This window comes from Globicephala melas, chromosome 5, assembly GCF_963455315.2.
Source record: "Globicephala melas chromosome 5, mGloMel1.2, whole genome shotgun sequence".
Classification (NCBI taxonomy): Eukaryota; Metazoa; Chordata; class Mammalia; order Artiodactyla; family Delphinidae; genus Globicephala; species Globicephala melas.
The window spans coordinates 114,935,176-114,961,033 of NC_083318.1; the positions used below are offsets into that span (position 1 = coordinate 114,935,176).

Below are 25,858 nucleotides of genomic sequence, written 5' to 3' on the forward strand. Positions count from 1 at the left end.
TATTAGCAATCATATATATGTGAAGCTGGGAGATCACGACTCAACTGAAGATGATACTGCCAGACAAGGAGAGACTGCCAACTACCCAGGCATCTTTGCAGGGGTTGACAGACATTTTGAAAAGGGGGCTTGTGTGGGGGAAGTTTTCTGCAGAGATTGTGGGCTTGTATGCTGGGGGAAGAGACAGGAGAGCTGAGCTCAATGAGAGATGCTGTGGTAGTGGGTCCCGACCCCAGCCCTATGGACCAGCGCCTGTGAGAGGAGAGGCAGGGATCCTGTGCTCTGTGAACGCAGCACTATTTCGGCAACTTAGGAGTTTCACAGTTTGGGACCATCTAAGCAGGGCAGCATTCTCCTACAGGAACAGCGGCAGCTACAACAGTGGAGCCCAACAGAAGCCTGCGGGGAGTGAGCTGTACCCAAGAATTAAGCTTGTTGGTGAATCAGTGAGGAACCCCTAGAACTTCCAAAAGTACTTGAGGGGTCTGTGGTCCTGCCTGATGTGACGGAATCCTGAGTCAGCAAAATTTGGGTGTAAAAGTGACTCTATTCATAAGAAGGCAGTGTTGATCCTTGAATAGTTAGGTTCCATATGTAACAAGATTTGCCACCAAAACATGGGCCCAATAAATGGCTTTAAGATATCATCCTAAGATATCCCGCTGTCGAATTCTAACCACACCTCAGATCAGCCAGGTGGACGGTACAGAGCTTTGAGGACGAGGTTGCATGATTGCCTCTGTGTTGGTTAAAAGCAACATTAACTGATTAAGCATTTGGACTTGCTGAGAGTAGAAGAGTTTACCGACTTAGATGTGCCCTCACCTCGTTCTGTCAAGAAGCTGAGGGGGCTCAGCAAAATTATCTGCCCCCAGCGCACCTCTATGCATCAATTTTCAGGTAAATATTAATGTACTTTGACTCACAATAGCATCATCTACATTTTACATGACCAAGTTGAATTTTTTCTGGAATCAAAAAAAAGCATCCAATATTGTATAACAGCTTTTGTGCCATTCTAATATTCTGTTATCAAACATACCACTAATGACCAAAAAGTGTACTTACATAAACCTCATGGGGCAGGAATTACAAATTCATGTTGCATGGGTTTTAAAAGTTCATAAATTTAGTAACCAAGTAACCAAAATACTACAACGAAGGAAAGAAAGCCAAATAGTCTAGAGTCTCATTCTGAAGGTTCTTTTTCAAGGAAAATTTCGACTTGCTCATCATTTTCCAAGTCTTCCCTGAATAATGACGCTGACATTTAGTGAGTTTTCTAACACACTACATGGGTCACAGTGGCACCCCAAGATGTACCCCTTAGGTGAGGAGAACTGGACTTTATGAGGAGTGTCATAAAGTTTGCCTTAGGAAGCATTTGTGCTTGTGAAGCCCCACGTGGACTGCCCAGGAGCAGCTGAGCTCCACCATCTGCATGGATGTATAGACCACAGGAGTTGCTTCTCTTCTCGAAGCCCTTGCAGTTTACCAGTTCTTGGCAGTAGCGTCGTGACTTCTATGATGGCAATCTACTGGATGAGTGCAATGTTAGAATTGTTGTCACTGATTCTTCCTGTTTTGTTTTCTTCCTGCATTAAAGACTTAATAACATAAACACTGAGGATCACATGTATGTGGTTCATGAGCTTTTGTCTTCAGTGTATCCTGGGTAATAGCCACAAGAGCTTAGGGAAAGAGGTAATAGCCATCCTGGTGATTATGAAGAGACAGTTCCCTGCTAGGTTGCACCGTGATAGCTACTGTTAACTGCGGCTGTACCTGTACAAGAAAGTGCAGTCATTTTATTGAAATTTGGTATTGTTTTAGCAAAATGTCTGTCAATTTTGGAGCTCAGTTTGGAACACAGCACATTTTTACCCACCTACGGAAATTAATGGTAATTATGCTTTTGACAAAAGCGAAGTCAGGTTTATTTTCAGAAAAGAATTACCCTTTTAAGACAGAGGAAGATGAACTCATTTAATCCTTACAACAACTCTAAGAGGTAGCAACTCTCCATCGTTAAATATTTATTTAGCACTTACTACGTTCAGGTACTCTGTGTATTAACTAACCTAGTCATTTCAGGAACTCTGGGTGAACACCATTGTCAACCCCTTTAATAATAAGGAAACTGAGGCACAGGGAGACTAAGTAGTCTGGCCAAACTAAAATTAAATGACGAGAATCTGTTTTGTAAAACAAAGAGTGCCTACTGTAACATTTCTAACAACACCTACCAATTACTGAGTGCCAAGCAATTTAAATACAGTATCTCATTTAATTATTTCAACAACTCTGTAAAGCAGCTATTCTTACCCTAATTTTACAGATGAGGAAACTGGTGCATACAGAGGAGAAATAACCTGCGCCCCAATCATATGGCTGGTTAGTGACAAAGCTGAGATTTGACTCTGCGGGTATCTAAACCTGTACTTTTGACCAGGTTAGGGGTCCAGCACAGTAGAATTACAGGTGGGAAGGAGCGATGGCATTTTTGAGCTTAATAAAAGGGAGCATTAATTTTTTTTTTAAGGCCACAAATCTTTTACTATATTATACAGCTTCCAGTGTAGCAAATAACAGAAATAAAGGTAAATAATACCTTGGAAATTGGTCTCTATATCATAGCCAATGGTACAACAACATAAGAAACACAAGGGAGGTTTTCTAATGCTTTTTATGACTATATTTATAACACTTAAAAGCAGTTCAAACTAAGATGAAATGCATAGAAAAATTTAGGGCTAACAAATGCCACCCTTTCTCTGCCTTGTTTGTAATACAGTGCGCGTGTGCCCCGCTGTGGCTTCCACTGTACCACAAATGACAGGCTTGTCATTCCCTGTAACGGCTTACTAAGGGAAGTTATGGAATTCCTTCTCTGATTCTACAAACAGTTTTTCATCTGATAGGGTGGCTTAATAGTGGTCCTTTCTGAAATTAGATGAATTGGCTGGATGACCTTTCCAAGTTTCTCCTAATCCTCAAATATGAGGTAGGTATGCCAATAACACAAACCTTAAAAAAAAAAACGTAAAGGAATGCTTGCTAAAATAATAATCAAGAAATTCGATTCTAGGTAGGAGGGTAAGTCACAATGAAAGCGGACATACTGTGTCAAATATTCTCAGAATAGAATATGTTTGAAAGTTCTAGAATGACATTTTGTGCAATGGAGAAATTTTATGGTTAGAAATGATTTTATTCAAATGTACACAGTTATAACTACCATCAAATAGTGTAAAATATACTCAAAGAATTAACTAGAATGGGTGCTTTAAAGACTATCATAAAATATCACAAGAGCATGATGGTAGTAATAAGATCATGGGAGAAAACTGAACCTTTTATAAGGTCTGTACAGCTTCACATACTCATAACTTTAACATAATAATAATAATGGCAAGAGGACTCTCAGTATTTCCCATGTACCATCATGACAGCAAAACAAGTTTCCTAAGTTATCTCATTTATCCTCATCAACCCTATAAAGTTAATATGTCAATTCCATTTTACCAGGGACGAAACTCAAACTGAGAAAGGTAGGTTATTCGTCCAAACTCACAAAGCCGATAAGTGCTTGGTCTGGGTTTAAAGTTTAAACCCACCAGTCCCAACGCCAGCACCCAAGCCCTCAATCACTGTGCCATGCTTCCTCCAGAGGACAAAACTTGTTCCTCACCATCAAGAATAAAGTAGATTTTTAAGATGCTAATATGAAGTCAAATGGCCAAGAAGGAAGAGAAGCAAAAACCTTTGATTACAACCCACCTTATTTGTGGCTGATTTCCCCAGTTCCCTTTGGGCTCTCCTACCTACCGTGGGGAGTCCGCAAGTCTAGACGACAGACTGTAAAACTGTGTTCACATCCCTACACATTCCAACTGTTTTGTTACTCGTGTACATGGCCATTTCAGAAATTCCTAGGTAGTCTGGCATACCAAATGTCGATCACGATTTTCAGCTCTTAGAAACCCACTGTGTATTATTCTAGCCTCAAGTAAGACTTCAAAAATGTGGTCACTCTTGCTTACATTTTCTCTGGAAACCCAGAGAATAGAGGATCAAAGAAAGCGTTTTAAGGTACATGATCTTTTTCTGTCCTCCTCAGCTTTCTCTGCTTGTGACTGATGAGAAGACACCATCCTACAGGCCACCGTGTATAAGAACAGAAAGTAATGGAGCTGAGTAACGTACAGCAGTTACCTTACAAATGCTGCTGACTGCCTGACCTTTGCCATCCGTATCTAACGCTCTTCCACTTTCCAAGCGCAGTTCACAGATAAGGAGGCCGAGGGCACCACAAGAGAATTACTGAAAATATAAGCATGCAAGTGACTTTTAATATTAAAATACTTTATTAAAATGAAGTGCACCCTATCTAATAACTTTATATGTATGAAAAGATATATAAAGTTATTGGATAGGAAGTATTTCATTAGTCTCTGCTTTTAAAAGCTTTCAACAACAGGTCTGCTGCTAGTCCTGGGGACAGGGCCCCACTGAGAACCCTTTTTTCCAGAAGAGGAATCTGTTCCCGGACTGTGGGGTGGGTCCTGAAATGTTCTACCACATTTTCCTGAATGAGGTTCCACATCCAAACTTTCTGCTGCTTCTGTCTCTTGGCAGTCAGCTCCCCACTGGCAAGCATCACATCCTGGAATTCTTTCATTGTATCCCACATTTCAGTGATCCCCTCTCCACTTCTGGCAGAAATACGAATTACCTGTTGAAAAGGGAAGAACCAGAACTATTTTACTTAAAACGATAGAAAACATTGTCATGGGGACTCTGGCATTTGCCAATTAAGTCTTACAGTCTATGGCAATAGGCAGGCGACAAAAATGAGACATTTTCTCATCGTGTCAAAGTAGACACACTGAGAACTACACTAAGGTAACTTACTAAGGTTACTAAGTGCAAAGCAGAAATAAGACACTGATCCAAGGTCGTTATTATTTAGCTCAGAGGTTTATTTTGACTGGGGATTGCTCGAATGGTCTTCAGAGACCACAGGGATGAACTGGGAAATGGTCACTAGGATGAGAAGGGCAATGCTACGTAGGTTTCCCTGAGGGCTGAGAGCCAGAAAATGAAACCGAGCTGAGAGAGTAGCCCCATTCCCTCCGTCAAATTGCCTGGTTCAGCAGGTGCTACGAGCATGGGTATCTCCAGACGCAGCACAGACAACGTGCCGGGAGCCGACAGCAAGAAGTGTCACCGTTGCTCTCGTTATAGTGATTATAGGTTACTCTTTAATAACACAGGGCCCTGCTACAGATAAAGCGTCCGCATCAGTATTTCTGCATCACTTACTACGGGTTTTTTTTTTCCTTATCGAAAACATCACCCGACAACCATAATGGGAAGGAAAGTTACCACATCAAAAGCCTGTTCTTTCCTACTCAAACTCTAACTAGATACTCAAGTCATTAATTGCGCCATAATCTTCAGGATGGTTCCTTGCAGAATGGATTTGTCATCACATCCAAATGGCTCGAGCCAAGCATTAAGCTATCAAATTTATCGCCTCACATCTAGTCTTTGGCCTCTGGTGGTTGAAGGATTATACTTAAAATCGTAACTACACACTCTGTGGCTTTGCCACAGTTTTTAAAATTATAATCTCATCTACAAGCAAAGATTGATTATATGTCTAGCTTGGGACTCACATCCTCTCTTCTAACGGGCACAGTCCACTCAGGGTGAAAACTGCAGAACAGAATGCAAGCTGACCTTTGGTCTCCAGACTCCTGAACGCCTGCGGAGCAATTTCAGCGCGCTCACATACTCTGCTTGTATCCTTCGAGCTGGCACGACCAAGTCTCCATCAGATTTGGTTATAGCCACCAGATCTGCCATCTCAATTATACCTCTTTTAATACCCTGGTGAGAAAAAGAAAAGAAAGTGATTCGTCTAAAATATTTCATGCCATCAAAAATGGGACACCAGTTACCGCTAAGGTTTGGAGAGTCATACACTCTAACTTTTTCTCTGCACCCTCCCAAGCCCTGGGTCCTAGGAATCACAATTATTGACAGAAATTACTCAAAAGCACCGACTCTTGGGATTATGGAAGTCATCTGTAATATCTCTTTCAAATTTGGAGACTAACACGCTGAAATACATTCAGAATTAGAGTAAATATATCATCCAGACACAATATGATTGAATGGCAGGAGACAGCTCACACTGCCTCATGATAGATTCCACTTCTCGGGAGCTAACCCTGCAGGATGCAAAACCATCCATCATTCAGGTGCTTAAAAAAGAAAACACCTACGTCACTAACATGTTCATTTCCAGAAAGAGTCTTTGAAGTTTTCCTTAAATGTATGTAGCATTTTTGTTTTGATTTGCATTTGAGGAAAAAATAACCTGATGGCTAAAAACGCCTCAATCTCTTGATTTAAATTATGTTGCGTGAAAACACAGAAAAATCCTAAGGCCAAACCTTATTTGGAAAATGAAGATTTTGCTATCTAAGATTAAAATTTCTTTTCAAATATTTTAAAACGTAACTTTCAGTGGTTAAATTCTAATAGTTAATGTTTCTAAACTGCAGCATCCAGAGTCTGATGTCACTAGTTTTTCAGAATTTTTCAGCTGAAGGGGAGGTGTTGTGTAATATAGAATTTGGGGACTTCCCTGGTGGCGCGGTGGTTAAGAATCCGCCTGCCAATGCAGGCGACACGGGTTCAAGCCCTGGTCTGGGAAGGCCCCTCATGCCGCGGAGCCACTAAGCCCGTGCACCACAACTACTGAGCCTGCGCTCTAGAGCCTGTGTGCCACAACTACGGAAGCCTAGAGCCTGTGTTCAGCAACAAGAGAAGCCACCACAATGAGAAGCCCGCGCACCACAATGAAGAGTAGCCCCCGCTCGTCACAACTAGAGAAAGCCCGTGAGCAGCAACGAAGACCCAACGCAGCCAAAAATGAATAAATAAATATAAAAATTTTTTAAAAAAAAGCATTTATCTGGTCTTTGTCCCAAGGTTCCTGGGAGGAAACTGCTAAATCCTTGGAGTTTCCTGAGTGATAGGAGTGACTTTGTTGTTTGCCATGGGTACCTGGGACCATGCCTGGGACCATACCTGGGTTTATGCAAGATCACTCAGAATGGGGGCTGAGCACACCAGTAGAACCAACCACGTGATTAGAGGGTTGGGGCTTTGAGCCATGCACTAGCAGCCTGACCTCCTCTGGGGAGGGCGGGGCTGGAGACTGACTTCAATCACGTGGATAGTGATTTGGTCAATCAGGCCTGCATAATAAAACCCCAACAAAAACTGCAGACACTGAAGCTCAGGAGCACTCCTTGGCTGGTGAAACACATGCATGTGCCAGAAGGGGAATGTGTCCTGAGGACACGGAAGTTTCGAGTTTGGGACCCTTCCAGACCTCTCTCTCTGTGTCTCTTCATTTGGCTGGTCCTGATTTTCATCCTTCATAATAAAACTCTAGCTGGTACCGCAGTGCTTCCCTGAATTCCGTGAGTCATCCTAGTGAACTGTCGCACCTGAGGGGTAAGTGGGAACCCGCACATCTGCGGGTTCCCACAGAGGCATGGGTGACTTGGGAACCCCCGGGCCTGCTGCTTGCGTCCGGAGTGAAAGCAGTCTTGGGAGGATGATGCCCTCAGCCTGTGCAGGCTGTGCTAAGTCCAGGGAGTTAATGCCAGACTGCTGCAGGAGGAAAGGAAGAACCCTTTCTACAGTATATAAACTAGGACAGTGGGATCCCAGTTAAAAGCAAAGGAATATCTCATGAGGACCTTTCAACCAGCTGTAGCACAAACACCCATGTAACAGTGGTCTCTTGGCTGGAGCTATCCCCCACGTTACAGGTGGAAAGACTAAGTTGTGTCATTAGCTCAAGGTCATAAGTTCTACTACTATAAGTTGGAAAAAAAAAAATAGAGAGTTTGCCTTTGACTCGGGTATTTTAGCCAATGTGAATGATGTTTCTTTCCCTACGCTAATATCAACTTAATTTACAAAAAACCCACAACATGGGGAATTTGTACTTTCAGAGATGTACACTTTGTGTTTCGGGGGGTGAAAAAGTCAAAATAATTACCTGCAATTCATCTCCTCCTGCTGGTGGCAGTAGTAAAACAAACATGTCAACCATGTCGGCAACAGCAAACTCCGACTGCCCCACACCTGGAATTTTAAATCACGCGTGTATATTGAAACATTCACGGGAATTTGACCTCCTCGACTCCCCTGACCACCACCTCCGCTCCAGTTCATCTGCTCATACTCGCCATCACGCACTCAACCTGACCCCGCTCTAACCGCCACCTCTGAACAATGTATTAAATGCCGCTGCCTCGCCTGAAGAGCAAAGCTGGGGTCCGCCCCACCTCTGTCCAGCCCCGCTCCCACCAGCGTGGTCTCTGACTGGATGGAGAAGGTGAAGACCTGCGCTCTCCCCTCGCTCCCGCTGCTCTTTCTCGGCTCCCCTTTCGTGGGTGAGCAGCTTGAGCGCCTGATTCCAACCTTAGACCATGTCTGGCAGCTTCCTTGCCTCCTGATCCCTCTATCACCCTGCAAAGCCCACCCGTGGATCAGTCCTACTGCCCGTGTCTCTCCTCCATTAAGTGTCCTGGAGAAATCCCTCAGCTGTGTGGACAGGCGCCACCAGAGGGTCATGGGCTCCAACATCGGCTACATCTTCCTCTTGGTACAGGACAAGCGATGCCGCTGAACGCCCTCGGGCAGCTTCCTTCCTGTTTCCCACAGTGGCTACTACAGACGTTCACTGTCCCATAATCTCCCCACATGACGATGATTGATGACCGCAGCACCTGCTTCACGACCAAACAGAGGCAAGGATGTCCTCAGCCTCCCCCCACAACCCCACAGAGAAGCAGAAACAACACACGCTCTGCCCTGCTGCCTCCTTGCCGGGCCCAGTGTCAGAAGCCTCTCCTTCCTTCCCACCTCCCCTGGGCTCCGGCTCTGCTTTATCTCCAACCTCCCCTTGTCTACAGGCTCCCGTCCCTCAAACATCCCATGAGTTGGGCTCAAGTCTTTCTCATCTGAAAACCAAACACGACCAGAAAATAAGAAGACAAAAACTCCCAACCTCCTGCCCTCATCCCCGCATTTCTCACTTCCTCTTGATAGCTAAACGTCTGGAAAAAGGCAACTTATGCCCACTGTCCTCACGCGACTACTTCACATTAACCGCAATCCACTTAAATCTGACTTCCACGTGCCCCACTCCACTAAACCTCCTCTCCAACTCTCTCCTTCCTCGGTGGGGCAGAGACTTCTGGTCGCCCACGCAATGTTCATCCTTCCCTATTTCCTTCCCCCAGGTTCACCAGGGGCATCAGTGTCCCAGGTGAAAGACCACATCACCAGACCCCCCAGAGACCCCCCACATCACCAGTCAGCCAGAGATGTTAATGTGTGAAAGCAGAAGTCACTAGATGGCGTTTCCAGGAGAGTTCTTTCAAGAGGGCAAAGCCAGCCAGGAGGTATACCGCTTCCGAGCCCTTCCCCTTCCTTATTCCCCCTTCTTCCTTCCTTCTACCTGGAACAGGGAGGTGAGTTAGAGCTTCATCAGCCGTCTTTTATCCATGGGCAACCTTGAGGCTGGAAACTAAGTGCTAAGAATGGAGAGCAGGGAGAGCCCCCCACCCCCGGGGCGCTGTAGAACCACCACGACCTCTGGGCCTGCCTGCCTCCAGGCTTCTTTTATTTACAAAAAATACAAATACACAAACAAACAAAACCCACCCTCTTCCTTGTTTGAGTCAGAGATAGTCTGAGTCTCTGAAACATGCAGCCAAACACAACTTTCCATGAATATGTGTGATTTTATGGTCCTCTTCCCCCTTGATTCTCCTACCACTACTCAGGCAACTTTTCCTCCATCTGCCCTTAGACGATGGACTCCTGGACTCTAGCCCACGTCTTCACTCCCTGCCTTCGTGCTCCATGCTCTAAGGATCCTGCGCAAAATGCAGTGCCCTGACTGGGCCACATTCGCTCACTCCTGTGTTTCAGTCAAGGCCCATAAGTAAAGCCCATACTTTACTTAACTCCAACCCTCCCTTCAAAACTGAGTTCGGGGGCTTCCCTGGTGGCTCAGTGGTTAAGAATCCGACTGCCAATGCAGGGGACACAGGTTCGAGCCCTGGTCCGGGAACATCCCACATGCCGTGGAGCAACTAAGCCCGTACGCCACAACTACTGAAGCCTGCGCACCTAGAGCCCGTGCTCCGCAACAAGAGAAGCCACTGAAATGAGAAGCCTGCTCACCGCAACGAAGAGTAGCCCCCGCTCGCCACATACTAGAGAAAGCCCGTGCACAGCAACAAAGACCCAACGCAGCCAAAAAAAAAAAAACAAAAAAACTGAGTTCAACTGTCACCTCCTCCCTGAAGTCTTCCCTGATCCCCCAAATCTGAATCAGGTTGTGTCACAAACATTGATCACACAGTAATATAACAAATTGTCTCTCCACGGGAATGTGAAGTTCTTGGGGTTTCCTTTTCAGTATTTTCATTGTGTGTAACCACGTGCTAGGGATATAAAGGTGAAATAAAACATGAGGTGCCCAACTACGCTAATCTTCTCAGTGAATACTGCAGACATATGACTCTGCTTAAATAAAATGGGTGTTATGTTAGTGTTTCCATAGGTCATCCTAATGCTGACAGTTTCTCCAGCACTGAAAACATACCACCTTGTATAACAGTTATCCAGACACAGGGCTCACCTTTCTTTTCTTTAAGGGTAAGGATTATAGTCTATATACTCATATCTCCTACAGAGTCTGAGATAGCTTATATTTAATTACCTCTTTAGTAAGTATCTGCTGAATGAACAAAATGAAATTAGCCGTCATTCATCTTTATGCAACATTCATTTTAATAGTATTTTATTGTTATAGAATAGAAAATCACACTCACCCACGGTTTCAATAAGAATTATGTCATATCCACCTCCTTCGCACAACAGAATAGCTTCGTTTGTGGTCCTTGTCACACCTCCTAAAGTACCTCTAGTAGGAGATGGCCTGATGTATGCATTCATATCTCTTGATAACTCAGTCATTCGGGTTTTATCACCTAAGAGTGATCCTAAAACACACAGTTACATTTTATAATCATGGAACACCTATAAGGGCCAATTATCAATCAGCCAATTCCTAGGGGAAGTGCTTCAGGACATTTCTCCCCAAACCTCAAATTGTATTTCATATTATTAAGCTTTTTTCCAACACCATGTATGTAACGATGCCAAATTAATCTATTTAATGTTTTAAGCCCCTCAACACCTATAATGGCTCCCACTGACCAGAGGTTCAAATCTAGATTCTTCAGTCTTGCATTGGAGGCCCTCAGAATGTAGCCTACCTTACCTGTCCAATTTCAGCTTCACTAATCCCCAAATCAATCTTCCATTCCAGGTGGGGTGGTTCTTTACTGTCCTCTTAACGTTGCTGTGTTTATGGTTCTCAGCTGGGAGTGATTTTTTCCCCCAGAGGACACTTAGCAATGTGTAGAGATATCTGTACTTGTCACAACTGGAGGGAAGGGTGTTCCTGGCATCTGGTAGGTAGAGATCAAGGACACTGCTAAGCATCCTTCCATGTGCAGGACAGCTGCCCACAACAAAGAACGTCATCAGTGCCAAGGTTGAGAAACTCTGCTTTCACTGAGTTGCTTGTCTATAGGACCATGTCTTACATATCTTGTACACTGAATGCAATTAATGTAATGCCTGTGGAATAGAACCGTTGCTGTTTCCGTGTGTACTGCAGTATTCTGGCAAACACCCGTACCTGCAAATTCTAGAAGACTGAAAGCCCCGGAATTAGTGAAATTACCTTTACCTTCTCTCCTTTAGCCACGTAGTAACATCTGAAAGTGTAGTGCTGTTCTAACCTGAATTTTAATTTCTGCTCAAGAGCTCACCTTTCCAAAGCTGCTGCTAAACACTGAGGAGTCCCTTAAAGATATGACCTTTTCCTTGATGATTCCAGTTTTGACTTCTCATAGGTTCTAATGCCCCAGCATACACCTACCAACAGAGCTCGACTACCTTATTTACTGGACATAAAACTTTGTTCTAAAGTAATTTTCTGGGTGAAATCATCTCTGTGTAAGTCAACAGTCTGCCAAAGCTACACTTTACATTATTATCCTATAGATCCTAACACACCGAACTGAAACATTTATGAAATTACTCTCCCATACAATTGTCTTTGCCAGTGAATCTAAAACTGGTGACTGCAGAGCCTTAGGGAGGTCTCCGAGCTCCCACTGCAGGGGGCCCGTGAGTCCGAAGCACAACAGGGATTGACTACAGGCTTCTCAAACTTCAATGGAATGCTATTTTCAAATGTATCTACTGTTACAATGAAAAGGTAAGAGCGTCCTGTTTATCCTTGCACAGTTTTTTCTTTCAGAGTCTTTGTATTTTTACCTGAGAAAAGGACCTTCATTTTTGGTCTGAGAAAGGTTAGGAACCACATAGCTACGTAACTTCCATCAGGTTATCTTATGTCACCATTTCCGCTACTCTTATCTCAAACTATTGTTTTCTTTTGCTATTGCAAGTATTCTAGAGTATTATGAAGGTGGGAGGCAAGTCTCTGCACCTGTGTGAAAATGAAGGCCACTATAAATAAATTCTTTGTTCAAGTGCTTACCTTTCACGAAGTTCTTAGACTATAAAAAAGGATAATACACTGACATGGATTTAATCTTGAACTTTGCGAGTATAAATTTTACTTTACGGTTAACCCTTTCATTATAGTGAATCAAAGACTGTGAATGTTCTCAGCTAAATTTCTCAATGGATGGTAACAGGAATTGTCCACCTCTCTATTGACCTAAGGCCCCTGAAATATGATATTGTATTTATTTTTTAGCATTAAACCCACAGGATGTAAACCAAACCCTTCCACAAAACACCCTGTATTTCCCCCTTCGCAACACACATTACATTGTAATGGCCTGCATGCACCCGTCTGTTTCCCTCGTGAGATATAGAGCTCCATAAGGCCAAGAGAACTGCATCTTATTCAACAGTAAACCACACAGTACCTTTTTTGTACAGGGCCTCGCCTACGATAGGTGCTGAAATACTTGTTAAATGAATAACTGTCATGTGAGACGCTTCAATCATCAAGAGGGGTAAGGGAAGAAAAGGCTTTCCTGAGTATTTATATAGTATGATTTATGTTTCCCTTAAATGATCCTTTGGGGAACTTAGTTTATTCATTTTATCTCTGATGAGCTGCGAGTTAAACTTTGAGTGACTGCATGACCTCAAATCAGTAATTGCCGAGCACTGTGTGCAACGTACTAGGCTAAGTGCTGCCAGGAACAGAGTATATCACATGGTCCCCCTAAGAGCTTTCTGTTTAACTGAACATGTAATATAAACAGGTGACAAGTTAAACAGAGCATGAAGATTTTTTTTAAGCTTGAGAAGAGACGTTACAATATGGGGAAATTACTAAGAAGTCATTTTCTGAACTGCGTAGGGGCTGATGGAGCCAGGAAAAACAATAGAAGGAAAAGGGGCTGAGCCTCAGGTATGATAGACAAAGGGGTGAAACTGACTTTTGATCATCTCCAACTTCTGGCACCTGTTCTCCTAGTTCTCTACCTACCCAGGCTACTCCTAGGTTACCTGTAAGCTAACCTCCCCTGGAGAACGCGATGCCCCAAACACCTCCCTCAGCCTCCACCTCACACCCACCACCTCCCTTCCTTCACCGAGACCACACTCAGCCAGAGGTTAGAAGACACCCGTCTGTGCAGATTCCCCCTAAACTGCAACAGAGAGTCGGCTCCACTCCACAAGCCCCTCCTCTGCAAGTTACGAAGCAGCAGCAATACTCACCACCGCTAGTACAAGAAGAAGGGTCCACAGCCAGCACAGATAATTTGTGCCCTCTCTCAGTAAGCATTTTTCCAAAATATTCTATAAAGGTTGACTTCCCAGCACCAGGAGGCCCAGACAATCCTATGGTGGAGACAGACTTTGTAATTTAATGAAATAAATGAAATCAGCACCATGATGAGTTCTATTAAAATACCAGACTACCTTCTACTTCTCCTTATTAAAACCGTCATTAATGTAGTTTAACGCTTCCTAAAGCAGTAAACGAAAATCTACCTATTTATCTAGTCCCTGAGTAATAGGGTTACAGGAGGGAGAGAAGTCAGAGTTCCATATGTTCACCAGATTCGCTTTTAAAAATGACAAAATGTGACTTGCCTTTTTAGTATAACGTAGAGCTTTGGGGGCAGACTTCATTGCCTGTGTTGTTAATGTGCTGAATTTCTCCACCATCTGCCCACCTCTCATCATGATCAATGATTATTCCACCCACCCCGATTCTGTCCATGCTATGTTTCCACTGGAAGAACAACTCATTACTCCAGAAATTCCCAGTGATTGAGAAAATAATTTTCTACTTATGAAATACAATTTTTTCATCTCACTCATAACTCAAAGAAAATAATATAAACTGAATCCTGAAAAAAAAACTTCTTTTTTTTTAATCTTAAGAAAGGCAGGAAATTCCCCTACTTGGAGAGTTAGCAGAGCATGGCAGGCAAGAACACAAACTCTGGAGCCAGTCGGCCAGGTCTATTTCTAGCGCTACCTCTTATGAGCTGTGTAATCTTGGGCAAGTCACGTAATCATTCTGTACCTGAGTACATTCTGCCATAAAATGGATATAAGAGCACCTATTTCTTCAGGTTATTGTGAGGATCAGATGAGTTAATTTTGCAATATGTTTAGAATAGCACATGGCATCAGGAGATATATATGTTCAATAAAATCTAGAAAACATAGGCACTTAATTGTAACTACATAAAGTACGTATGGCATATGGTATGCTTGGCGACATACCACAATCTTCAGGGCAGGTCTCTGTCTTAATGGGTGCTGAATAAACATTTGTTGCTTTTATTTACCATGGTGATAAAACAACTGCAACAAAGACTCAGGTTTATCTGGCCTCATAAGGTCTGGATGGAAGAAGCAGAATAGTGCTGCAAATTTATGAGTTGCTAGTTATGTATGAGTTGCTGGTTAACTCTAGGTATTTCTGGACATTTTCTCTTCAAAGATTCTCTACAGCCTAATAAGTAAACACTCTGTCATAACTGGAATTTCTCTTTGGGAATTTGCTATTTTGTCCACAATACATAAAGAGTATTAACACCCAGCGCAGTACTCTCAGAAAGAGTCCCCGCAGTGAGGGCAGAAGAATAAGGTGAGGGGGAAATGTGGACTAGTACAAACAGCAGTTGGTGAGCTCTTTTGGAAATTATCTTTAAAGCATTAGGCCCCATTACCCTAAAATCTAGGAGGTTTTAGGCCCCATACTGCAAATAAACTGAGACGTAAGTAATGCCAATCCACTTTTAAGTATATTTACCCATTCCTCACACAATTTATGCACTTTGTCCACCATTTTAAGTTGTTTATAGTGCGAGGGTTGGTTGGAATCACCTAGTTTGCCATCATGAAAGGCGCTCGCTCCACCCAAAACTGCCTTAATTCCTTCTGGTCAAACACGTCTAGATTGTTCTATAATGCACAGCTTCGAAAATATAACAAGCTTATTTGCAATTACAGAAACAGGTCAACTGTTCAAGAAGTGAACACCTAATATTTTTAGACAGCAAATGAACATGGTGTCTCCTTTAAAAGGCATTTTGGTATTTAGCTGGCTGTGCTTAGAGCCAAGCCATTTCCAGAAACTCTAATAAACAAGTATCTGAGGTACCTCCCTAGTGGCACAGTGGTTAAGAATCCACCTGCCAATGCAGGGTACACGGGTTCGTGTCCTGGTCCGGGAAGATCCCACATACCGCGGAGCAACTAAGCCTGTGCGCCACAACTACTAAGCCTGCGCTCTAGGGCCCGCGAGCCACAACTACTGAGCCTGCGTGCCACAACTACTGAGCCCGCATGCCTAGAGCCCGTGCTCCACAACAAGAGAAGCCACCGCAATGAGAAGCCCACGCACTGCAACGAAGAGGAGCCCCTGCTCGCCGCAACTAGAGAAAGCCCGTGCACAGCAACAAAGACCCAATGCAGCCAAAAATAAATAAATAAATATATTATTTTTTTTTAAAGTATCTGAAAGAAGTGAGACTTGCTTAGAGAAAAGACTAACGAAACACCTAAGAAGTAGAATTCTGAAATGTGATAAGAATAATTATGGTTGCTATAACCACAACAGCAGGGAAGTCACTTTAGACTATTAAGCAGAAGTTCTACTGAGAGAAAGGAGTAAACTGGTGAACAGTTCTTCCTGCGCACGTTTCCGTTCTGGGAGCCACAGCGAGATCCCTGCCAAAAGAGGAATCTCACCTTATTCTCTTAAAATACAGAGCCTTCGTTCAAATGGCCATTGCATTTCCCACCACGTAACAAGACTAATATTTACAAAGAAAAGGCATTCAAAATTCATTCCAAAATTCTGCAAGGACAAAAAAATCCCCATTAGATCATAAGCTATTTAGACTTATTTTAAAAGAAGAGAGAATTTAGAAAAATATTTACTGGACAAAAAACAAAACAAAAAAAACCCAAAAAAACAAAGACTGACCCACTCGAAATGCTAGTGGTTTTCCTTTATTTAATTTCTCTTGTTCTCTGTGGCGGACTAACACTTTCTGAAGAAGCACCTGGGCTAGCTCTTTCTTCCTGTTGTGAGTTGATTCTATAAGAGTTATGGCCTCCGCCAAGCAGGCCCTTTGCCCTTGGATTAAACCAGTATAAAGCTCATCCACAAGCCTTTGTTCTTTATCAGAAAGTCCTTCTGTCTGTTCCTTTAAGGTTGTTTGCAGACATAATTTTCTTGTTAAACCATTTGACGGCAGCATCCACTTTGCATGATGGAGTCCGAGATAACTGAATGGCTGAGCACATGGGAGTCCTGATCTGAGGTGAGTACTTGAGGGTAAGATGAAGTGGTAACGTCGGTAAAGTGTTCTTAAAAGGACTTTAAGGAAGTCCCGATGAGGATGTTGGAGCAGCATGGGAATATTCATTTTGCTTGTAACTGAAGAAATGGCTGGACGTTTTTTGGTTCAGTGCGATTCGTGACTCCCTAAGAGAAAGAAAAACATATTTTGCCAGTTCAACATGCAACTAAGATACGGAAGTAGTAAAACTGCAAGCTTAGTGTTCTCCCTAGATTCTAAAACACACATAATCAGGGGTTTGGGTTGTACAGAGGCATGAAAGTTTCTTCCCAAACTTAAGAGCAAGGACTCCTTCCTTGTCCACAGTTAATATTCAGAGTAACCCAAATCATGAAACTACTGCTCTGCTGTGAAGTCCAGTACACATTAAAATTTTCTTTTAAACAAAAAACAAACATACCAAAAAAAAAAAACACCCAATAGAGTAGAAATTCTATGTCATGATTATTTTCTTCCGTCTACAAACCTTACATCCATCATAACGATTTCCTCAGATCGAATATACCCTATTCCAAAGCTCATTCAAAAGGTTAAAAAAAAATCCCTCTGATGCTGGCCTTTTATTCATCTCCATAAAAGAAAGGTGATTAATAAGGCAGGCATTCAGGCAAAAGTTTAGATCCATGTATGTATTCAATAGACTCACCTGGCACACAGATAATACACAAAGAATGGCCTAACATAAGCACACAAGCCACCACCACAAGCCTTCGTGTGAAATGAACCGTGAGGACTGTCTGGAACCTGATCCAGGGCATCTCAAAGTACGGTCAGAACCACCTTGGTGCGTATTAAAAATGCTTATCCCGGGGCTTCCCTGGTGGCGCAGTGGTTGGGAGTCCGCCTGCTGATGCGGGGGACAAGGGTTCATGCCCCGGTCCGGGAAGATCCCACATGCCGCGGAGCGGCTGGGCCCGTGAGCCATGGCCGATGAGCCTGCGCGTCTGGAGCCTGTGCTCCGCAACGGGAGAGGCCACAACAGTGAGAGGCCCGCGTACCGCAGGAAAAAAAAAAAAAAAAAAAAATGCTTATCCCCATCCCCAGGAATCAGAATCTCCGTGGGTAAGCACACTAAAGTTTGAGCCACTATAGGATTGGATAAGGACCCTTCGCTTAGATCTACTGATATTCTCCGCTTCAGACTGTATTAGACAATGAAGGCTGACAGGGTCCACTGAGAGTCAGGAGAGTGTGGAGGTTATGAGCCAGGGCCACTCTGCGTCTCTGCCACTTAAGCTATCATGTCCTTGGGCAAGTTACTTAACCACTCTGTGCCTCAGCTTCCTCTTGAGTTAAGAGAATAGAGAAGAGACTAGGAAAGCTAGAACAAAATGAGTTAATTCATATAAAAAGCTGGGAACAGTGCCTAGAACATAGTAAGAGCTCAATAAACATTAGCTCTTATTACTACGACACCAATTTATAAAACTTTAGTAAAAATTAGGTCATAGACCTAGCTTCCAGTGGCAAACTAAAATTTACAAACAATACATAACACCTACCAAGTCTGCATTTATGATTATTTGAAATTTTTGGTTTTCAAGTACCTTGTAGCACATGAAATAAATTACCTTGTGGCTCCCAAGTCCCTCTCTAAATTGTGTTCCAAGGCCAGCACAAAATTAATTTTAGCTAAATAATGTTTTATTAGGAAAAAAGAAGAAACATTTTAAGATTTTTTTATTGTTAGAAATATAACTGCTCATCATTTTACTGTTAGTCTTCTAAAAGGACAATTTATTTTAAAATGTGTAAAAATGTTTCTAAAAAACAACTTAAAAACATCCACTACCGCCCTTCACATAAACACACAAAAAGACATTTAAAACAAACAAAAAAAACTAAGAGGTGCTCTATTCTGGCTCTCTTTCGATACCACCTTTAAACACACTTCTTTCTCATACATACCACCACCACTGCCACCAGACTAGAAAGTGAACAGGCAAGGCTACTTTCTGAGCAGGTACTACCTTCCAGGTCCCAGGCTAGGTTGGTTACAAAAATAATAGCGATAATAGTGTCTTTGAGGGTGGTGACAGTGATATTTTATTATGTTCCAGTCACTGTACTATAAACTTCTGTATTAGTATTCTAAGGCTGCTGTAACAAATTAACCACAAACTCGGTGGATTAAAACAACAGAAATTTATCCTCTCATGGTTCTGGAGGCTGGAAGTCAGAAATCAATGTGTTAGCAGGATGTCACTCCCTCCAAAGGTTCTAGAAGGGGACTCTTCCCTGCAGGGGTCCTCAGCTCACGGCTGCAACACTCCAATCTCTGCCTCTGTCTTCACACGGCTTACTCTTTGTGTCTCTCCTCTGTGCAGACATCTGTTGTTGAATTGGGACCATTCAGATAATCCAAGATGATCTCACCTCAAGATCCTTAACTTAATTACATCTGCAAAGACCCTTTTTCCAAATAAAGTCACATTCTCAAGTTCCAGGGATTAGCACGTGGACATATCTTTTTGGAGGCCACCATTCAATCCACTACACCTCCTTAGGTGGACAGCCTCCTTATCTTACCCTAAATGATGTAATCCCAGCACTTCAACAGCTCACAGAGTAATAAACACCGTGTCCAAAGAAAGAACAATGTGCTGTGGGAACAGACAAGGTTACAGAAACTAACTCTCCTGTGGGAGGAGAGGGTTCAAGTCATGCAGGAGACTATGTCAGGGCTGGGTCCGAAAGGTTAAGCAAAGCTGAAGAAGGATGAGGCAGGCCTTCTAGGCTGAGGACATACTTGTACAGAGGCCAAGCTGGGACCTGGTCTCTTCCCTGCCATATCAGAGAAGACTGAGTAATTCAGTGAAGCAGAAACCTGGCATACATACATATGGAACTAGTGATAAAAAATGAAGCCCAATCAGGATGTAAACTGAGGCCAAGGAAGTAGATGTTGTCTTGGTGGAGGAGAAACAACAGAGATCTTCAGGGACGGCAGTGACCTAATCAACTTTGGTGTTTAGGAGATAACACTAGGAGCAGCAGCAAGAAGTCGAGTGACCAGATCCTGGTAACATACAGCCCAGCCTAGCAAAGACTCAAAAGAGATGATGGGGACCTGGGCCAAGGCAAGGCATTAAGGGACGGAGAGGAGAAGCCGGATTCAAGACCCTCTTGTCCACATTAGGATCCCCAAAGCTTGCCATGGAGCCTGGCGCATTGCAATGGTTCAAAAAAATGCTAATGTGAACTTATTTCATTTCCCACTTGCTTGTCACTCAAGAGTTTATGAACCATTTTCAACTACTTTATTTCACTTTATTCTCCCAGACAATTCCATGAGGACAGTTGGATAGTTGTTACTATTCTCATTTAATAAAGGGAAACCAAGAGCGAGTTAGGTGACTACAGTCATAACCAGTGGTAGGGCCAGGACTCAAACACAGGTCTTTTGACTCTCTGTGGCATTTTGTCTTAATAAATTGCTTTAGAATAAAGGAAACCTCCTTTGGCTAAGAGGGAAATAGATATTAGTAACTCTGCCCCTCCCCAAGTGGAGCAAAGAATGGATTCGATTTAAAATATGCCCTTTTATTAATTCCAGATCTTGGCGTCAACTCTAGATTCTCGTATAAAAAGAGGAGTGGAGTCATGCCACATTAAGGGAACACCAAATAACCCTCCACATTTGAGTATGGAATGATTATGGCAGGCTGTTTATCTTCATTTTGTTTCTTTTTCTTTCTCTCTCTTTTTTCCCCCCTTAGGCCAAGATGAAAAATTAGTTTACATTTTCTGTGCAAACCTTATCAGTAGGAGATCCCAATAATGTATTAGGTGACAGAACAGACCAAATTTCTAAAACTTTTAAATGTTTTCTTGCTCCACAGAATAATTCACACCTGACAACGAAGTGCCCAACATAGTTAAACTCATTTTAACCACATCAACCAGATTTTAAAGGAGTTCGTAAATTTTTTAAAAGCCAATATAACTGCCTTGTATGAACACCTTTCTGCCCTTATTTACATGTCGCAGGCAGAACAGACTAAGTCTACTGGAGTGGCAAAGTCATGCAGGTAGGGAGAAGGCCTTCCCACCCGCTCATGTAACTAAGCAGCTTTTCCTGCTTTCTTATGGAAAGAAATCTAATAACCTGGCCAATAATCAAATCAAACTGTTTCAATGAATTTTCACAACTCTTAAGAGTATGGCTTCATCCTACAATTTTAAACTGAGCACTACCAAAATAAGAGAAATTTTGCAGCATTTACAACACACAGTAAGATGCTTCAAAGCACCGCCATTCCTAATAAACCAGAATGTCAACTTATTAATATATAATGAAAAACATCAAGTAAGCAAAAATACTGAAATAGGTTGGGTAAGTGCATCCCCTTCCCTGCAAGAGGGTTCATATGGACAGCAGCATTTTAAGGTGCTAGTTTTCCACATTTGTTTTCCTCCAAAATATCTTTTATATCCATTCCATTCTCTCCACCATCATGTCCACATTACTATAATGACTTTCAAACTCGCATCAAAGTCCATAGGAAAAAATACACTTACATCAGTCAACACACAGGCATACATATAACTAAAATAAAAGTTTCATAAAACATTATTTAACCCTATTACATGTGATATCCTCTAATACTCTTTTCTATTTTTTCTTAAAATGCAGATTGCAATCTACCAATAGGCAGAAACTACTATAGCCATTTCTATGGTCGTTATTAACCATCTTCCTTCCATACTGCCACTTATCCTCATAAAATGTAAATCTGACGATATTACTCCACTGCTTAAAACACTTTAAAAGTTCCCTCTATCTTATCTTAAAAAAACTGTTTTCTATGATTTACCTGTTCATTCATTCAGCAACTATTTATTGAGAACCTACCATATGCTAGGCACTCTGCTAAGGCCTTGGAATACACTCGTGTACAGGTCCAACATGGCTCCCAACATCATGAGGTTTACAATCCAGCCAAGCCAGTCATTACATAAATCTTTCGTACTCTCTCTGAGTGCTCTTATCTACTTCTCCAACTTAACTCATCCCCCTCCTCTTTTACCATATTGCTGTAACTATTCTGATCTGCACAAAGGTTCCAGAAAAACCCACACTCTTTTATACATCTTGGTCATTGTCCGTGATGTTCCTTCTGATTGGAATGCCTTAATCATCTCACAAATTCCTCCTCAGCTGTCAAGACCAACTCAAGAGTCTCCTCCTCTATAGACAGTTCCCTGGCCTCCTTTCTATACCCCTTCAGTCAGCATTTCTATCTCCTGTCATCATGTACTGGTCACATCCCTCTATTACAGTGCTAATCACATCGTTTTGTGACCATTTTTTAAGATGTCAGTCTTGCCTAGACCGAGTTATCGTTGGATCCACAGTTTATGGCTCACAGTTTAGGGCTCACAGAATAAATGAATGAATGTATGCTATAGTTTTGTATGGGTCAATAACTCCATTATGCTGATTACTCAGTTGATCAGTGTTTGAAAACTTACATTTTTCTAGATTTCACAGTATAAATATATTTTTAGGACTTCCTTCTTAAAATCTATTTCAGTATATGGATGTTTTCCTTCATTAAAAATTTGCTCGGCAGCAGCCAGTCTGACTTGGAATATTTGTCTTGAAATTGATCCAATGAATATTCTCAATTTCAATAACTACTCTGGCAAGAAAAAGCATCCAGGATTTCCAAAATCAATACATTAGGTCAGTGTCTGCGGCACAGCACAGTTCATACAGGCGAAGCAGTGTTTACACCATGTGTTTCTATTCCTCAATGCTAATCACTTTTGATGTGAAGATAAGTTGTCAGATGCCATTAATCTGGTTACCATCTCCCATCGTCCCCACAGGAGGCTTTACTTTCTTCTTTTCAAATAATTTCAGGAAATTTTGGTAGAACAGAATGACTTTTTAAACAAGCAGCTTTTAAATAGGTCGCTGTTATAGCAGAGTAATACAGAACACACACTTAATTCATGCAGGGAATATTCTAAAGTTCTCTGTCCACTTTACCTTTTATCACTCTCTGTTAAGACTATTTCCCAATTTCTACTTTCAGGTTTCAATCTTCTGAGGAAGTCTTGATTTTTCTAAATTCCATCACCAGTCAATGTCCTGATTCATTTCCACTGCTACTACCCTAGTTCAAACCTGAACTAGTCTTAAGGGGCTCTGAGACTAGCTATGGGACCTGGGCAGTCTCTACTATTCTCCATATGAAAATATTAAGACTTACACATCAAGGTCAAAGTGAGCATGAAATGAAATTGCGTGCATGAGCGGGCCTGGCATGGACAGGCGTTAATCAACTCTAAGGAAACTTCTTTTCTCTCTTCCCCAGTCCTCCATCTTGGACGTCACAGCAAGACTCATACTGAACCATGAATGTGATCTCCTTACTGATCCACCTCAAATTCCTCCAATAGTTTCCCACACCCTAGGACAGTAGTTCTTAAAGTGTGCTCCCAAGACCAGTAGCATCTCCATCAACTGAGAACTAGTAAGAAGGGGATATTCTCAAGCCCCACCCCAGACCTTCGGAATCAGGAACTCTGAAGGTGGAGGCCAAGCCTGCCACCGTCTCACAAGCCTGCCAGGTGATTCTGATGTAAGCTCAAATTTGAGAACCAGTGCCGGAGGATAAAGTCCAGTCTGGTATTGAAGGGTTTCCCAAACCAGTTGTCCTCCATTTACTGCACTTGCCTTCTCAGACCTCTCCTAAGGAGAGTTAACTAATTATCTTCCAAACCTGCTGTTTGTTCGCTTTCCCCACTGAGATTTTACTCACTCCTCACATCCTTCCCCTCCATGACACCTCTCCATTTCAACCCAGCTTAAACCCCAGTCTTCTTAAATCCCTTCCTATCAGTTTCCAGGAACTTCTTGCTCTTTTGATTCCAATTATTTCTGAGTACTCAGGTGATAGTCTGCAGATGTCACAAACTCCCTGTTCCTGGCCCACAGAGGGTGTGTGAGTGCACAACTGCAGGTTGCCAACAATATTAAAAATCAAGAAAAAGCACAAAGAGAGAGATTTTTGGCCTGTGTTGGAGAAAATCATATCTGTGTATGAGGGACCCACATTCCCACATGGCAACAATCAGCTGAGGGGTACTCATTTCAAGCATTCACCAGCACTTTCCATGCCAAATAAAGGATTTTCGATATCTTCAAATATCTCAAGCTGTAACTTACATTTCTTACCATTATATAACTTTTCACGTTTCTTTGTCTCTCCTAATAGAATACAGCCCTTAAAGGAACTGAACTGTCTGGTTCTTATTACCTTGCACACAAAACGATATGAAGTTTTTACTACATAAAAGAACATTCTGGACATTGTAGACCCCAAAATGATTAGGAATCTGCACAGGCTTTCGGGAAACTTTTGGTTTTCTACCAACTTGGAAAAGCTATAGTAGTGTTTGTTTTCCAAAGTATATGTATTAAGGCACAACTCTCAAGATAATTAAATTTTTTCAGGTCATTCTGGCTTAGATTGTCTTTCATTTTCTAATGATAAAAACAAATTATCTGAATACAGTATGTCTGCTGGAAGAGACCTAGTCCGCGCCCGGCACAGTATTTGACAGAACCTAGATGCTGTTTGTGACTTTCGGTTTGAACCCTATTTTTTTTTGGCACCCTATTTTTATATCCTGGATTTTATTCCATAAAAGATGAGTTTTAATTTCCCTCTTTGGTAGTAGCTAACCTGGACTATTGTGCCTTTTTCCGACCCATCCTCTGGTTAACCATTAGGTTTGGCAGCGGCAAGGGACCAGCCACCTTACCAAAACTGCCTTACTGAGGCACAACGGTAAACTCAGAAGCCTGTCCAAAATGATGAAAATTTTAAAACGCTGTTTGAAGAGAATTTTCTTTCTAAGGAGAAAACCAACCTCTGAACCCATTTTGCCAACGCCTGCTTGTCCACACACTTCCCGCACCCCCGACATCATCCAACTCAATAATAGCCTCTTCTTCCTTCCCCCTCCCCAAATCCTCCAGGGGGCGCCGCGACGCCGACATGGGCTCCCCGACGACCCGAGGCGGGAACCCCGCCGGACTCCGGACGCCGCGCGCTACCCCCAGCCCCTACTCACCCACCCGCGACCACGGAAGTACAGCCCAGCCCCGCCCCGCCCCTTCCGCCCCGCCCCTTCCGCCGGGCCGATTCGCCCCGCCCTGCGCTGGCGGGCGCGCAGGCGCAGTGCCCACTGCCGGCGCGTGGGGCAAGAGGAGCGGCTGGGGGCCGGGTGGCGGCGTGGGGTGTGGCCTGGGTCCCGGCGGACTTGGCCGCGAGTTATGTGGCGGAGGGCCTGTGAGCCTTGAAGGCCTGCGGGCCCGCGGAGCGTAGGGAGGTCCGCGGGGCGCCGGGCAGCCGTCAAGGAAGTGCAGCTGGGGAGGGCGCTTGACGGTGTTCACGGGTAGCTTTTGCTCTCCTCTAGCTCCAGATCGCCTCCGAAGGTCGAGGGTAATGTCCATCCTCTCCCGGGCTTGGCGCTCCGCGAAGCCCGGGAGATGGAGCCCGAGTCCAGCCCAGCCCCCGCATCCTGCGGCGGTCCAGAGACGCAGACCTCTTCCTAACTCTCCCTGGAAGCTAAGAAGTATGGGGTGAAGGGCGGGACATGGGGACGTTTGACAGTCTGGTGAAATTAAGGGAACTCAAACTCCGCAAAGCAATTTCCAACCTGTGGGAGTAAATGCTCAACGTTCTGTACAACTCAAGCTTTTAAAGCATGGCGTGGTTTTAAACGGCGGAAGGGCTCGCAGTTTTTTCTCTTAAAAGTTACACATTTGTATTGATTAATATTTCGTGAGTTGTACCAAAAGGAAGGACTCACGCTCACCGCCCTTGGAAAGTCGTCAGAGG

At 43.1% G+C, this 25,858-nt stretch overlaps 1 protein-coding gene and 1 long non-coding RNA gene across 5 annotated transcripts; one reads left to right on the plus strand and one right to left on the minus strand.

Moving 5' to 3' along the window:
• Positions 1-245: 245 nt before the first annotated feature.
• MMAA (metabolism of cobalamin associated A) lies at positions 246-25,118 on the minus strand. 4 transcript variants are annotated; one of them, XM_030878151.2, is made up of 7 exons: positions 16,619-16,749; positions 16,381-16,489; positions 13,888-14,010; positions 10,941-11,111; positions 8,090-8,175; positions 5,746-5,895; positions 246-4,735 (listed from the first exon to the last, which is right to left on the minus strand). In XM_030878151.2, exons 3-7 carry the CDS (start codon positions 13,952-13,954, stop codon positions 4,448-4,450), a joined length of 762 nt encoding a protein of 253 aa, XP_030734011.1. In that variant the 5' UTR covers positions 13,955-14,010; positions 16,381-16,489; positions 16,619-16,749; the 3' UTR covers positions 246-4,447. The 4 variants fall into 4 exon arrangements, with proteins under 4 accessions (XP_030734011.1, XP_030734012.1, XP_060155696.1 ...); XM_060299713.2 differs by lacking the exon at positions 16,381-16,489 and adding an exon at positions 25,089-25,118 and having other exon boundaries at positions 1,822-4,735; positions 16,619-17,122; XM_030878149.3 differs by lacking the exon at positions 16,381-16,489 and adding an exon at positions 24,885-25,061 and having other exon boundaries at positions 1,822-4,735; positions 16,619-17,122.
• LOC115864454 (uncharacterized) lies at positions 2,409-10,437 on the plus strand. The gene is made up of 2 exons (XR_009564060.1): positions 2,409-3,004; positions 4,121-10,437. It is a non-coding gene; the product is annotated as an uncharacterized lncRNA (long non-coding RNA).
• Positions 25,119-25,858: the final 740 nt, after the last annotated feature.

Bases quoted from the DNA above. Each gene is read 5' to 3' on its own strand.
- MMAA (XM_060299713.2), bottom strand. From the start codon at position 17,063: ATGAATATTCCCATGCTGCTCCAACATCCTCATCGGGACTTCCTTAAA. The intron at 14,011-16,618 runs GTCAGTCTTTGT...TCTCCACCATAG, and splicing joins ACCACTAGCATTTCGAGTGG to GATTGTCTGGGCCTCCTGGT. The intron at 5,896-8,089 runs GTAATTATTTTG...TTTTCTCACCAG, and splicing joins CAGGAGGAGATGAATTGCAG to GGTATTAAAAGAGGTATAAT.